Genomic DNA, 16659 nt, shown 5'->3' with positions numbered 1-16659 from the left:
AGAACAAAGGTGACTTAGCAAGGTAATTGCATGCTTTGCCTTTTTTGGCTTCTTTTCATGATGCCAGAGGGAATTAATACGTGGACTGTTGACGGGAGGAGATCAAACGGCAAGGCCAAACCTTCTATAGTTACTCATCCCTTCCTACTTTGTAGCCGTGGGTGTAAAAATAAGCTGCTAAAACTTGGGCAGTGGGGTCAGTTTATATCACCCACAGCTGTCTAATATCTGTAGTCAAATACAAAACTTGCCAGTGTCTACATCAGAGGGGTAGCAAGCTGTTTGTCAAACAAATTAAAAGGAAAGCTGCCCTTTCAAATAAACCTTGTATTGGTATTAAAATGGCTGTAAAAGCTCTTTTATTATTATTTTTTTTTGTTATAGTATATGTCCTTTTCAACCTGCAGCTTATGATTTCTAATGTAAAAATAAATCAACCACAGACCAGCGCTTGCATCACTTCTAGAGTTATAATGTGGCACTTTACATAATTGAGACCCTGCACAGTAATCTGCACAAAACTGACCTTTAGGGGTCTAATTTATTAAAGCTCTTCCAGGCTGCAGTCCATAAACTATTATCAGTGAAGCTGGGTGATCCTGCAAACCTGGAATGGATCTAGTCCAGGATTCAAACTAATAGCAAATTACTAGAAATCCATTACAGGTTTGATGGATGACCTAGCTTCACTGATGAAAGTGTATCTTCTCTAGCCTTGGAGAGCTTTAATAAATCAGCCTCTAAATTCCAGGCATCCCCAGCAATGTTCTTATATTTGTTGGAATTGTCCTTTTTAGTAAGATTTTTTCCATTTTCATTGTCTGCAACAAACAAATTGCAATATTAACATTGGAAAAATAGAACTAATAATAAAATAAATCAATAGGAAAGTAATGGCAGAAAGGGATGGAGGAGTTGATTAGGGCTGGTTAAGGAAAACTAATAAATAGGGTAATGGAAGAGTGAATAGGAACACAACAACAACGAACATTTTTTTTCTGTTTGTTGAATTGCTTTATCATGCTTCACATACAAATGATATCTTATTCCTGAAGATGAATGAAACAAGGATGATACAAATGTAGCACTTATGCTTTGTATTTTTGAGTCTATTTTAACAGTGTTTATAAACACTGCACAACACAATTTTATATTTTCACATCAGAAGCCAAGTGCCAATGAGATGGGATTGCCTGACAGTGCACATTCAAATAGCTGAGTACCGGGGATTTCAAGTTTACAGATTTTGTAGATGTGATTGGAAGTGGGATTTTATTAGATGGTAAAAAAGTGTGTAAATAAAAAAAAAAAAAAAAACACTGTATTACACACAACATCGTTGGGAATCAATTTCTGGCATTGAAACACATAGACCTGGAAGATTCCCTCCATGGATTCCCTGCTTTATAAACATACCCCTTTATTGTTGTTTTAAGTAATGAGCTCGGGTACACCCTTCATGCCTTGCATTCTTCATATGTACAATTACTTTTTCTTATTTGCAGAGCTTAAAGACTTCTGATAAAAGTTGTAATGCAACATTTTTGACTTAAATGTTTGAAATATCTTGTTACCTCCTTTTAACCCAGCCCTCTTTTTACATTTTACTCGACCTTTATACTACCTGCTGAGCAAATACTGCCATGTGTCAGATAAGTGTGAATGGGTGTGTGATGGCTGGGCGGTGGTGTGCTTGCTCAGAATTGGTTTATGGATTGTACTTTTTTTCCTTGTTTCCATAGATATGTAATACAAAGACTGAGTTGTTACATTTGACCTTGTAATGTGCAAGAGAATAGAACACTGTACACCTTAAATTATGCATAGTTATACTGGAAAGCATGATTTTAACCCTTTGACAAACCCACTGTGGGTCTCATAAAAAAAGAACTGATAATATTAGATTGAAAATTTATGATCACATTTCATTCATAAGAATGATCAGCCATAAACCTCTTCAGGGAACCCCTACTATAATTATTATATCCACAGATCACAGTGTATTAGCAGGGTGGTCAGTGGAATGAATGTCTACCTATGAATGAACCCCTAGCAACCTCTGGAGGAACCCCAGGGTTCCACAGATCCCTGGTTAAGAAACACTGATCTAGGTTCGGCTATAGGGGTTATTTTGCAGAAAAAAAAATAATCCTGTGGAATATGCATGCAATTTTCACAGCTGGAAATGAACTTTCATGATTGTTTCCAGTGAGAGATGAACGACTGAGCGCACAGCACCTGTTCTTTTCTATGGAGAGAGGACAACGATCAAGTGGCACCCCACTGTGCTCCCCCCTGTTTACTTTAATAGCAGTCGTTCAAAGATCCTTCCTGATGGATCAATGAGTGATGACAGGAAACCACTGTACAAGTCAGGTTCTTTCACAAGACAAGCCCGACCTTTCATTTTGGCCGATAATCATCCAATGTGTGTACATAACCTAAGGTGTCTGGACAGCTGTCTACAACATCACTTGGTGACCCTTCATGTCAGATCATTAAAAAGACTGCTAGCCAAGGTTTTGTTTTTTACTCGAAAGGACACAGTGGAACACCTCACAGTCGTTTTCCCCCCTTCCCTCCCCATAGATCAGAACAGTATTATGTGCATATTGCTCATTTTTTTTTTTTTGACTATAGCTTGAAACTCTAAGGATATCATTTTGGAGATTGTTATTGTATGTTTGTATGAAGCCTAACTCCTGTTCGTCCCCATATAAGTAAAATGTAGGTGGGCAGAACAATTGTTGTGTGTTTTATTTATATTAATCAAATGATTTGTCTTCCTATTAAGAATTAATATAGTTCTTAAAACTAAAGCCAAATTTGCTTTTGTTTTATAGATGGATGGATGACAGCCTGGTGAACGACATTACCCCAAAACTCATAGGGGACAGGCCAAACACATATACATACACAAAAGCCATGGCAGAGTATATTGTTCAGCAGGAGGGACGTAAACTGAATATAGCCATTGTCAGACCATCCATCGTTGGAGCCAGCTGGAAAGAACCATTCCCTGTAAGTGATTAGATTCCTGTCTGTCCTGTTTTCCTGCAGTTCACATTCTTCTTTCCTTACTGGTGTATTTTGTAAATAATTGACTTAAAGTTTTACTTCTGAAGTGACATGGAGAGGTCTATATTTGTTTTAACCCTCAACTCAGTTTATTATTCTAAAGTACATTGACAAATGTTTCTTTACAAGTTTTATGATCCGCTAATAAAAGAAATCTAAACTTTTTTTTTCTTTTAAACTGACATTGTTGATAGTAATCAATTTTTTTTCAACATTTTATTTGTTAAAAGATTTTGTTAACAGTAGACTCTAAACTTTTATCGAAATAGAACCATCAATAAATACACAGGATATAACTCCAATTTGTGTGCAATAAATGCCTTTGCATACCTAGATACTACCTTGTGAGGGTGATACCACTGTAGTGTACAATAAATCAAAAATAATACAAACATGAATACCACAGTGCAGAGTTTCAATAAATATAAAAAAAACTAAAAAATCATGTGTTGTAATCCTAAATAAATGCCCAGATAAACCTAATAGAAATATGATGTTGGTTATCTTTATGCAAACTAACTTTCACTTGAAGAAATATGGTTAGATGTTCATCCACTATGTATGGAAACTCCAAGAGCAAAGTTTAATGTGGTAGGTCTTATCTTGATCCCAAGGACAACATAAATTCTTATTATAGAGCATAGGAAGAACAAAAACTCAAGTCTATTTAGGGTGGGGATATGCCAAGGGTTTGTTAGAGAAGGATACAAAATAGGATGAAAGACACTTGTGGAGAAGGGGTTACTAATTTTTTATTGGTACTTTTAATATTATTTTTACACTGTATTTATATTGCCGACATATTACGCAGTGCCTAACTGCATGTTTTTTGGAATGTGGGAGGTAACCAGAGTACCCAGAGGAAGCCCGCACAAACACAGGGAGAAGCTGCAAACTCCATGCAGATAATGTCCTGCCGAGATTTGAACCCAGGACCTAGCACTGCAAAGGCCAGAGTGCTACCTCTGAGCCACTGTTCTAAAAACCTAATGTGTCAGACAGGAAGAAATGTAGGCTCAGAGGACTTCTGAGACAAGGCACGTAGGTTTTCAAAGGGGATCCAGAGGTGTCATTTCATTTGTAAATTCAGATTTATTCATTAGGCCTCTTATTGCCAACCAGGACCAAACATTGAGGTCTCAGATGGTGTGGTACAGAGCCTTATTTAAAACAAGAACCCAGTTAGATTGTGCTTTCTGAATGTATAAAACTGCATTCTTGAATGCACTGTAGCAACACAATTTTTCTAATACTAGTATCCACGAGGTTAGTGTTTTCCTAGTACCCCTAGCTTCTCCTTGTGACTTTTTAGAGAATAGAGTTTGATTAAAAAAGTGTAACACAACTTTAAATTTTGAAAAAGGTTCTTATACCAACTAAATCTTTTAAGCATTGTATATAAGATATGATTGTCCTTTTTGTGATTTATGTGTATGAGCTTTATTCTTTTTGTTTAACATTCACCTTCAGAAAATATCTGTGAAATGATCGGTGTGAAGGAAATGTAATGTGTTAACTACATTTACCTCTGTGATGTCCATTTCAAATTCATTCTCTCCCAAAACTGTGCCTGGAGCTCAGCAGTACCATTAGCTCAATGCTCTCTGTCACTGCAATTTTTTTTTAATGGAATTAGTCACAACAGTGGAAATCTATGTGACTGCAACAGCAGCAACTAATTCCATTCAGTGCATACTAAAACAAGAATAGAGTAGCCATAGACCAGAAACATTGCTCTATTGGTACAGCTATGCTCCAGGCACATTTTTCATTTCTGCAATCAAGCTGGGCTTTATTGCAGAATGGAATGGTAGATGTCCCTACTGCAATGGAACATACCTGCCTGAACGCTCCCATCAACTGTCAAAGATACCCCGGTGCATCCTGGTTTCCTCTGTGGCTGCCAGGACTGGATTAAATTCTGTGTGCCTGCTCAGGAGTTACATTATCCTGTCCTGGTCAGCCAAGATGGCCAAAGACTGAAACAAGGAAGTAAGTAGATGGCAGCACCCTGTGATGGGACTTGTGAATGTATTTGAAAAATTGCGATTGGAGAGGTAAGGTTATTTTATTGCAGAAGGGACATCGATCCTGCCTGATCGTAATGTTTTTAAAAGAAGGGTTCAGGTCCATTTTTAAGTGTAATTACCAGCCACTATTGTAGGTGTAGCAACCAGCCAAGAGTCCCTTGTGGTCTTTAAACCTTCTGGAAGTTATCAAAAAGTGAATTTAACAACTATTGTGGTAACAGTTGCACTTTTCGTTGCTCCAGGTTTTAAACCTTTGAACATATTTTACCCATGATTTTGTTCATAGTGCTGTAAGGTTACAATACCTATGTTCCGAAGCAAGCTTAGTAATATTAAATTCCTTTCTTCCCAACAGGGCTGGATTGATAATTTCAATGGTCCAAGTGGTCTATTCATTGCGGTATGTACATTCCTTTTAGATATATGCATTTTAAAGGTTTTTTTTTGCCATAATAAACATGCTTTTTTAAGGATGAACTTTGGGCAGATATAACAAGTGTCAATGAATACAGTAATGCATTTATTAGAAAATTAGACATTTGTATAGAAATCTGAATTTACGATGACTTAAATCTCTTCCAATGCCATACTTAAGGAAAGGAATGGCCAGAATTGGGACCTTGACAGTCTCTGCTAGAGTAAGAGAGGGCATTGCTTACCTTATTCTGGCCTGTCTTTACTTCATTGTCTGATTATTAAGGATGGAGAGGGGGTGCAAAACTTGGAATCGAAAATTCATTGACAAATAGTTACCTTACTTGTGTTACATCTGTATATTTGACTGTCAGGAGTTCTGCTTGTTATCTAGAGTCCTCTTTGGATTGCAACAGCTGCACCAAACCATCATTCTCCATATTCTAGTTCCAGAACATACATAATATTATATTGTTTGTTTGAAAAAATGTGTCTGCAGAAGAAGGTTGGGCCTTACCCCACTTTAGCATCTACGTTTAATGTGTATAACCTAGCATACAATGAACCAGACATGAAAATAATAAATATTTTTTAGTAGCCCAGCGTGTCTGGACTTCATCTGTCACAAAATGTTCTGGTATGTTCATTGGATCCCTTAGATGGTAATGTACCTTTTATGTAGTGTTCGTTGGAGCTCTGGCCCTTTTCCCTGCAAAAATGCAGTTTTTTTGTGGTCAATAAAGAGATACCGAAGATAGGGAAGATTACATTTCTTTTTAATAAATCAAGGAATATTAATACAATACCACATAAAATCCCAATATACATTTAAAAACCTTCCTTCTCTTGCAAAAGTTCCAAGATCTCCAACCCACTTGAAAATTATTAACTTGATATTCAATTCTTTGGCGAGCAGTGTAAGTGAAGTTCAGTTTTAACATGATATGTTGTATTGCATATGCTTTGCAGGCAGGAAAGGGAATCCTCCGAACTATGAGAGCCTCCAACAACGCTGTGGCAGATCTGATCCCAGTGGATGTAGTTGTGAACACAACAGTTGCTGCCGCCTGGTATTCCGGAGTTTATAGGTAAAGAACATGGCAAGGATTTATTTCTAGCTTCTGTCTTAAAGCCACCTTGTGTGATGTTTCTCTGCTGCCTATTGTAATATGTTTATATTTCTTTCTTTTAGGCCTAAAAATATTATAGTGTACAATTGTACGACAGGAGGCACAAATCCTTTCCACTGGGGTGAAGTTGGTATGATCTCTTCATTTTGTCTTGATAATATATGCTTTAATACCCTTAATGTTAAAGGGAGGATAGTTTCCCGGGGAAGATTTGCTGCTGGTTTTTTATAGATCTTTTTTTGCAGAAACTTTGCAGCTCTCAGTTATGGAATGCACTGCTGATTTTGCCAGTTTTATTTCCACATTTTAATTTTTTTAAGCTTACTTTAGTTCAGCATGTTTTGCCCCTCAGTTAATGCACAGAAATGACACTTAAATATTAAATAAAGCTAGAAGCAGAATAGATCTTTTACCTGTGCATAGATAAGACTTTAAGCTCCCTGCACAGACCACAGACTAAGAGCAATGACAGATGTGCTACAAAACTAAAACAATTATCGCTGGAAAGTTCTCGGTAAAGGTGGTTCTTGGTCTGGTCAGGTTGTGATTTGTGGATCCAAGCTCCATGAGCAAGTTCCCCATACAGATCATACAGAACAAAGGAGTTCTACTAGAATTTTTATGGGATTTATTGTAGGTAAGCGATAAAAGAGAAGACCCAAAATTTGGTAAATTACAAAAACACCTTATTCTTAGGCTTGCAATAACACGATGATAAGGAATTATTTCTCAGCTTAGATTAGGAATTTATTTTGCTTCAATCCCCTCCAGGATTCAGCGCGAGATGACACAAAACATCCACTTAACATAAGTAACGATATGGGTCAGAGGAACATAGAAATGTAGAATATTGCTGCTTTTATATGGCATTATGGATAAGGAGGTGAGGAACCAGCTTTTTATTGAATGCTGGAGAATGATTAACTATGAGTTCATTTTTTTTATAAAATATGTGTGTCTTAAAAATGTAAGCTCTATTATGCATACTTTTTAAAACACACAAAACTCTCCCCTGTACGGCCAAATTAAACAGAAACTCAAGCAGTTTTATTTTTGTTTTAGCTTGTGAAAAATCCTAAGGTATTATCAGTTATACTGAGACAGCAACATCATTAGCTACCATTTGGTTTGCTTGTCTTTTACTGAAACCTTGGATAGACGTTCTTGATAAAGGAAGAAGTCAACTTTGTGCCCTCAGGTAATGAGTATTGTAGCTTTTATTAGTAAAGGAGATAGATGTACGACACTTGGAGAAGTGACTAAGGGCAGGGTCAGACCTGCATCTGAGCCATGTACCCAACCCTCAAACACTTGCACTGCAGCTCAACATCTGCACATCGGACAGCTGTTACCACATACTGCCGCCCCTATTCATTCCCAATAGAGCTGCTGCAGAGACACCTGACAACCTGAAGAATAAAAAAGAACCCCTCTGGCTTTGCTCTGAATCCTTTTACTGATGCAGGTATGACAAGAGGCTTGATTTTATGAAGAGCCATAAAAAGGGCCTCATGTGTGATGCGACATCTTGATTTATCCATGCACAATGAAAGATGTATTTTTCTAATACAAGAAACGTAACATGGTATGGGATTAATTTTTGCTTGAGGCCAAAATGTATTACATTTTCCTTTTTAATCTTCTCAAATGGCACAAGTGAAAAAAATTGCCTCACTTGGGTTACATTATATCGGGGTCGCCAGAGTAAATGTAAAAGTATTGGTCTAATTACCAGACATCCTTTCGGACACTAAGTAACCATTGCTGGAGATAATTAAGGGAGAAGAAAATATTGGAAAGAGGATAAGAGGAACAGAAAAAGAGAAGCTACAGACGGGGCAAGGGAACGTTAGACACAAAGCAAGCTCAGCTGGCTAGCCCCTGGATTTGGGCATGTAGACATGACCATTGTAGACAGCTGCCCAGTGTACCACCTTTTTTTTAGTCGGTAGGCCCAGAGTGTTCTATTTGTAGCTTTGGTGTTTTATGGTGTTTTGGTTAGAAAATCTGTGAACTTTTTCTTGCCGTTCATTACATGGTTAAGCTATTAAACTTTTCTTTCTCAGAATACCATGTAATTTCTACTTTCAAGAGGAATCCTCTCGAACAGGCCTTCAGACGGCCCAATGTAAATCTAACCTCCAATCACCTATTATATCACTATTGGATTGCTGTAAGCCATAAGGCCCCAGCATTCCTGTATGATATCTACCTCAGGATTACTGGAAGAAGCCCAAGGTAATGGTGACTAGCTCTGTAATTTTTCTGTTCCTCTTACATGTCAAAACAGCCCATGTCTGCAACCGAGCACTCATGGCGATGGGTCATCCACTGTTGTCCTTAAGCATGTGTCTGCCTAACCCGATACTAACCACTACTCAGTAGACAGGAATGGCTGGCTTGCAGATGGAGACTTGTTTACTGTACCAACATAGAATGTACCTGGTGAAGTGTAGGGTTTTGTTTTATTGTTATTTTTTTTATTTTATTTTTTGGAACTGGTACAAAGGATCCTAAGATAATTATTTAGGATTTATTTTATTTTACAATGTTCTGTCAAGCAGCTTGTCTGGTGTTCCACCGTAACCATTTCACTGCAGTGTTGAACTGGTACTGCAATTGCACTTCTGTTTTCTTACATAGGTTTTTTATTTAATTTTATTTTTTTTTGTGGGGAGGGCTGGCGTTCGTTCCCAATTTCAGCTGCTGCTAATGGGTTCAGGCTGGAACTACTGGCTTTCAGTAACTGTTAGGTTTGACTGCTATACACATAGAGCTGGTTTCATCAACTTCTGTGCCTCCTGATATCATCAGAATTTACATCTGTAACAGCCATATTGAAAGACAGCAAAACTTAATCATGGCTCTGCCCTCCTCTACAGCAACAAATCACTGCACTAGGGATGCATTGCTTGTTAAAAACAATTATTGGTAGTCTTCATCTGCAATCTGTTGCTGCAGAGGTTCCCATCTTAATATTATAATTTATAATAATAATATTAAACAGGATTTATATAGCACTGACATATTATGCAGCACTGTTCATTAAATAGGAGTTGCAAATGACAGACAGATACAGACAGTGACACAGGAGGAGGAGAGAACCCTGCCCAGAAGAGCTTACAATATAAGAGGTGGGGAAAGTATCACACAATAGCATTCTGATCTTATCTTGCAGCACATAATTAAAAAGTACACATCAACATACCTATTAGTGTGCACTGCAACTCAACTCATTCTTAACAGGGTAAGACAATAGTTGTCACAAACACATTTTTATTTTACAATTATGCACTTGAAAAGAAGAATTTTCATTAAGAGGGAACTTCTAAATCTGCAAAACTGATACTGTACATACTGTACATATCATGATACAAAGTGTATAAATTAATGTACTGTGATACTGTAAGAAAAGCAACATATTGCATTTTTTTTTTTTTACTAAATCTCATTTTAGGTTGACTGTCATAGTATAAAAAATTTTTAAAAAAGGACACATGAATTGACATTTGAGAATCAGCAGAAGCCGCAATAATAAAAAATACATAATAGTATACAAATATATTCACAATTTATACACATTAAAAAGTTCTTGTACACACCAAAGATCAAATTTTTAGTGTCCATGTATACCTTTCCATACCTTAACACCCTCTCCATCTTATTTATCTTAGAATCCTTTAAACCAGTTCCAGTTGCACATGCCCTGTTTCTTAGTTTTAAGACCAAAGGTATTTTGGATGAAGTATAAGGCTTTCCTTTAACTCATGATTTTTTAAGCTTTAATATCAGGGTTTTTTTTATGTTGGTTTAGTAAAAATTTCTCTCCCTCTGAATATTTGTCAGTTAAAAAGAATGCATCATCATATTTCAGACTGGAAATCAAATTTAATTCTGGTTCATTTGTTGCTGATTGTTTTATTATCATTGAAAGACTTTTCATGGTTCTTCTGCGTGGGGGATACTTGATATGTTGGCAGTTGCATAATCTCTTGCAGCAGACCCAACATTAAAGTTTATTCTTCATATCCATTAAAAAAGAAAAATGTCAGGATTACCAATGTTAGTACAGCTGTGCACCTATTTGTTTATAGTTTGTGTGTTACAGCTCATTAAAAAAAGTGCTATGTGCCTTCAGAACTGAGTCATTACATGAAAAACAATTGGTCCTGTGTTTACTTGCTTGCCTTTGGATATGTCATCCATTAAAGCAAAGCAAGTCAAAAAAGATAAAATGTTTCCTATTCTGCATGGATTTTCCAAGGTTGCCTGGACACATTTGTAGTTACCTCATTGAAATGATCCTAAATTTTTGGATTTGAGTGATACATTTTAATATGTTTTCAGCCTATTGAAATGGTAAGAAGTCATGCTGTTGTTTGGTATCCTCATGTCACACGCTAAACGTGGATCTGAAAAAAGAGAAAATTGAGGAGAGCAGCAAGAATATGGTAGACAAAGGCTGTAAGGCCATCTAGTACCTGTGACAACAGATAAAAATATGAAGACATTTAAGGTCCATAGAACTGTAGTCAACCTTCTCGAGTGTGACTGCAAGAGAAAAGTCGACCCAGTAATGGGCAGAGGAATCATGAGAAGAGTTGACACAAGCCAAGAACACTTTTTAAAGACATACAAGCAGAGTGAGGGATCCCATGATTTGCATCCAGGCTATTTTTGCCATTTTAATTTATTTGAAATATTTTATAGAACAAAAACTCTCTAAATCTTAGTCAGGGTTCCTGTTACTATTTCCAGTTTCAAATTATATCTGACTACTGGGGGTCCTTTATTTTTGTGGAACAATTGTGTCTATATCTGCACCTTTGCTTTCCAATAATAGTCCTTTTTTGTGTGCAAATAAATGCTCCAGGATAAAATAAATCTATGGAGGATAATGAAAACCTAGTCAACAACTGCCAGCAAACCGGCTTATTGAGGGATCAGCATTATCTATAAAAACATGGAACCACTAAAATTTCAAATGATACTTTCTCAGAAATGAACTGGAATTGAACGAGATTTCCTATGTTAACTTGGTCATTCTCTTTACAGAAAAAAACATGCCTCGTTGTTTTATGGTTTCTTTGTTGAGTCCCACTGTGTGTATGTTTTTTTTTTTTCTCACTGCATCTGATCCTTATTTTTCCTACAGAATATTATGTAAATGTATCCTTCAAGATGAATCCTTTAGAACAGGCTCTCAGGCGCCCCAATGTTAATCTTCGAAACAACCCCCTTTTGCATCATTACTGGACGGCTGTCAGTCATATAGTACCTCCAGTGTTGTATGATGCTTTTCTCAGGTTGACAGGTCAGAAACCCTGGTAAGGAGGTCACGATAAAAAACATTAGGAGGTGCAGTATACCTGGTGGAGGCATGCTAAGAAGATGCAGGCTCAATGGCAAACTGTTAAATTTTATTAGTTGGCAGATTTTACTTTCCTCATAGCCTTGTTACTCCTCATTTACAATCCAAAATTAATGTAAAGGGTAATCCTTTTTCTTTTTCATTTTTATGTTATACTTTTAATATTGCCTCCACTTTTTGCTTGCATTTATTTTGCATGTATGGTTGTTGGTAAGCTGGTTTGCTTAAAGGTGTGAATTCTCTCGTAACCTACTAACTTAGTGAGGTTGAAAGGCACCAGAAAAAGATCAGTAAATGAAACTGTATCCAAACCTTTCTCAAAGAGGCACCTGGACTTTAAAGGGGGACTTACGTAGAAATGGTCATTTGTGGTTTCCATGTAGATGGGTTACTGTATATAATAAGGTCTTTTCACTAAGTCGAATGGGTTGCGGATTCTCCACAATGCCCAATTGGCCTAGTGCAACCTTTATCAACCTTTTAAACACAAGGGAACCCTTAAAATAACTTTCAGGACTTCAAGGAACCCCTGCTATTATTACTGTATCAACAGTACATAGCTTGTTGGCCATAGGAAGAATAAGTCTTAGATTGCTGGCCAGTGGGAAGAATGACACCTTTACAGATACAAGGAACCCTGGCCTAGGCAATTGAACACTGCTGACCATGGTAGAATGACTATAGTGCTAACTCTGGAAAAGTGTAGCATGGGGCTGGACCTTCCTGGACTCCTGGAGGACTGGACCTTCCTGGACTCCTGGAGGACTGGACCTGGTCACTTGAGATCTACATCATGAGGCTTCCTCCTGTCACATTTTGAGTAGATGTTATGGATGGAATCGCATATTGGCACCTTTTCACTCCTGGTTGTATTTCTATTATTCTTTTAAAGGATTATTATTCCTTAATTAAGATATGAACATTGGAAGCCAATATCCAGTCCCCCAGCATACCCTTCTGAGTTTGGTTGTAATGATGCATAAAATATTTAGGCAGACTAATCTTTTCTAAACACCATGCTTAACCCCTCCATTTGTATTATCCCTCAAACTGTTGTCTTCTGTGACCGTTTTCAGGTGACAGATCTACAGACAGACCCAGTTCTAGATCTTGTTCTATCTGATCTCGATCACAATTGAACATTTAAAAAATATCTGTAGTTATTGGATCTAGAACAAGGTCTGTCTTCCCCCACTTTCATCTTATAATTTTATCTTCTATTTGTATTTTTTTTAATCACCTGTCAAATTGTAGCCTTTTGTACTAAGTGTAAAGACAGCAGACTGCAGTTTGATAGATCCGCAGACAACCCTAGCTCTGGAGAGAGTTAAAGAAACATTGATGGCTGACCCTGACTGGGCTCATGTCTTACTTTTCCTCTTAAATGACCTCTAGAGCAAGGTCTGTCACTCTCATTCATTTTCATTTAATCCCATTTAATTTTTATTTGGTTTATTTGTGCTTTAGCATTTGAATGTTTATTTTGTAACCTTTACAGCTCAATGTTAGAATCAGATTAACCTTCTAAATTTTGTGTCTTTTCTGGTATTGCCATCAAGCCTGTCATATTTCTCTGCATTAGAATGCTGCAACTATTAAATATTGCTCTTTTTTCAAATACATTATTTTGCTGTTTCAGCCATTTTTATATTTCTGAACACATTGTCAAATTTGTCAGTTCGATCTAAGCTTGTACTTACTATGTTTTATGCAAAATGTTTCGGTCTGTGTTATCATGGTTCTGCGAATATAACATGGCTGAAAATGCTTGATGGGAGTGGATAAGAATAACATTTTTTCCATAGTGTATTGCAGGTATAATGAAATGTATGTGACTTTTCGTAGAGCAATCTGTAGCTATTGAGAAATTTGGTCCCAATATGCAGCAAGTGGGGACTAATAACTCCTCAATGGCTGCAGACCTGAAATGTTCCAGTTCCTGCATTAGAATGCTTTGTGTGTTCGTAATGACTAAGCCTGAAAAAACATAGTGTTGCATTCTAATGATGTCCTGGTCCTGCTGTCCCTATCGCAACGTTTTCCTTGCTCTGTTTGCAGAATATAGTACATTTCCCTGTCTGTTTTTCCTCATTTCATTTTGGATTTTAGCAACCCTGTCTTTTTAGTTTGGCTTCCTGAGCCCCCCTAGGAAAGCTTTTTAAATAGGTTCCTTATATAGTCAGCTGAGCACTGATGATAGAAGCTGATTTTCCACAATTTGCAGTACAGAGCTGACCTAGCATTTTCTTTTCCCTCCTGTAAACTGTTTTTTTTCTCCTTTTCACTGCAGTGAGGCTCTTTCAGTATTTGGGTCACTGTGAGGTAATACAACGCTGCAGGTCACAAGCTAATAAGTTTTCTTTTTTTTTCCTTAGCCTGATGCAGCAGCTTGGTAGGTGTAGTTGTAGAATAGCAGACAGACTTCTTAAAGGAAACCTTTGCTAAGAGAAATGTGGAGGCTACTAACCTGCTTCTCCCAACACTTTCTAAAGTCCTCAATTTAGTTACCCAAATACACTTCACCACCAGCAACCTCCTTTGGCAGTTTTGACTGAAGGTTACCATGATGCCAGTCAATATTTTCAATACAAAGAAGGGTTTTCTCTCAATCAATAAGGTTTTTATTACTCTAGAGAGCTAAACATTTTGGACCCCCATGGGTTCTCAGCCCACATGACTTTATATCTGTGCTACCCCTGGCTAAAGCTTTATCCTTTCGTTATTAAAGCCTTTTCAGCAATGTCTGAAACTTTTATCTGTAACATTTTAAGGTAATGGGGATATGTTCTGTAAAGCACTTTGCACCCACAAAATTCAATGGCACCATATCCAAAGAGAAAAAAACAATTTAAACCAACATTTTTACTAATCTTTGCTTTCATTCTGCAGGTCACTGGTAATTTCTAAGCCCATTTAAAAGAATGGCATCAGAGGAAAATAGTAAAGCAACCACAGAATTTATGGGGGATAAGATCATTTACATTCTACTTATTGTTATTTTTAAAATAAATACATTGATTACTGATCAGTCTTGCAACACCGCATTTGTGTAATCTCAACAGATAGAAAAGACATTATGTGTGACATTATGCATTCACTTTCCTGTCTGCTATACAAGCATAATGAGCTCTTCTGGTAATGGGATGCACGTAGTATATAAGCCCTGTGCTAGAATTCATACTGAAGATTGATCTGTGTTGTGTAAATTGTGTTTAATCTCCTCCAGCTAATGGAACCTAAACAGTCAATCCAATTTAAGCTTCTGGCTGCATTGTATTTAATATTATGAGAGGACTTTTACATTGTACACAGCTCAGATGGGTAGGCTGGTAAAAGGAATGTGTAGCAAGGCATTAGAATCCTCAGGTTGAAGGATGCCATGTTTGCACCCCTGAGCTATAAGATAATTGTTGTGCAGTGACATGAAACAGAAAAGGTTCTGCTTTAAATAAAGCCTGGAAAGCAAAGAATGATGGGCTCTTTCTAAGGCCTCTTAACACAATCCTTGAGGGATTATTTATCAACATGCAATTGCATTTAGAGCCAAACCATAACCATGCATATGCTTAATTAACGGTTTAAGTATGTTTGCACACGGCTTTTACTATAGTCATGTAAGTCTAAAAGAACCTGAACTGACAAATGTGGGGGCTCTTGAGTGAAAGCTGTGTAAAGCATTATTGAATAGTTTCAGTATACTTTGCAAGATTTTACCTGTAGCAAAGAGAAGAACCAGAATGTTAAAAAAGGGACTTTTTTTCAGGCAAGACAAAAAAAGTTTATAAAAATACAAATTTATTTTTATTAAAATAAGTAAAAACATATATCACAGTAAAAACACATATACTCCAAACAACATTATTTTACAATGGTAATTCATTTGATCCTGAATGATTGTTGAACAGCAAACAGATTCTCTAGGAATATTACAATAGAAAAACTTCTCTTTAGGGGGTAGTTCCTTTCATTTGATGCGTTTCACAGGACTAAGACCGCTTCATCAGGAATAGCAAAGAGTCTGAATAAAGAGATAAATAACAACATATATCTATTCAAAAGAAGCAAATGAAATTATACAAATAATAATTACTACATTAAGTTTCAAAATATATTTGTATTCAATAGGGCTACTGTATCACACAAGGCACCATCACAACACAAGATTTTACCTGTACAGGTTATATTGTGTATAGTGTAACGCTTGGTGATGATTACATGACCAAGCTGTATTGAATACTATAGCACATAAACATGCAGTAATTAAAAGAGTTGCCTTAATCAGCAGACTACAATTTTCAGGACCTTTTTTTTTTTTTTAGAAAATAGTTATTTTTATTAAACAGGAATTATATAGCGCCAACATATTACGCAGCGCTGTACATTAAATAGGGGTTGTAAATGACGGACAGATACAGACAGTGACACAGGAAGAGAAGACGACCCTGCCCGGAAAAACATACAATCTAGGAGTTCCCAATTTGTCATTTTAGAAGTTCATATTCATGTGAGATGTTTGGAAGGTTGCTACATTGCACAGGAAAATCCCAAATTTTTGCTTATCATTGGAATCATAATTGTTTGATTTACAAGGTTTTATGAAATGCATTAAGCCAGAAAATAAATTGGCTTAAAGCAA

General features: G+C 36.7%; 1 protein-coding gene across 1 annotated transcript in view; it reads left to right on the top strand.

The window, feature by feature from the left end:
• The window catches only part of FAR1 (fatty acyl-CoA reductase 1), a 53724-nt gene that overhangs the window by 31842 nt on the left and 5223 nt on the right, over window positions 1-16659 (top strand). Inside the window, exons 5-9 of the mRNA XM_072421901.1 lie at window positions 2844-3021; window positions 5464-5508; window positions 6492-6610; window positions 6715-6782; window positions 8719-8890. Of these exons, the coding sequence (XP_072278002.1) occupies window positions 2844-3021; window positions 5464-5508; window positions 6492-6610; window positions 6715-6782; window positions 8719-8890 (582 nt within the window). The remainder of the gene's footprint in view (window positions 1-2843; window positions 3022-5463; window positions 5509-6491; window positions 6611-6714; window positions 6783-8718; window positions 8891-16659) is intronic.

This window comes from Pyxicephalus adspersus, chromosome 9, assembly GCF_032062135.1.
Source record: "Pyxicephalus adspersus chromosome 9, UCB_Pads_2.0, whole genome shotgun sequence".
NCBI lineage: Eukaryota > Metazoa > Chordata > Amphibia > Anura > Pyxicephalidae > Pyxicephalus > Pyxicephalus adspersus.
Note: the sequence above shows the minus strand (reverse complement) of the source record. Positions and strands in the feature narration are given on the sequence as shown.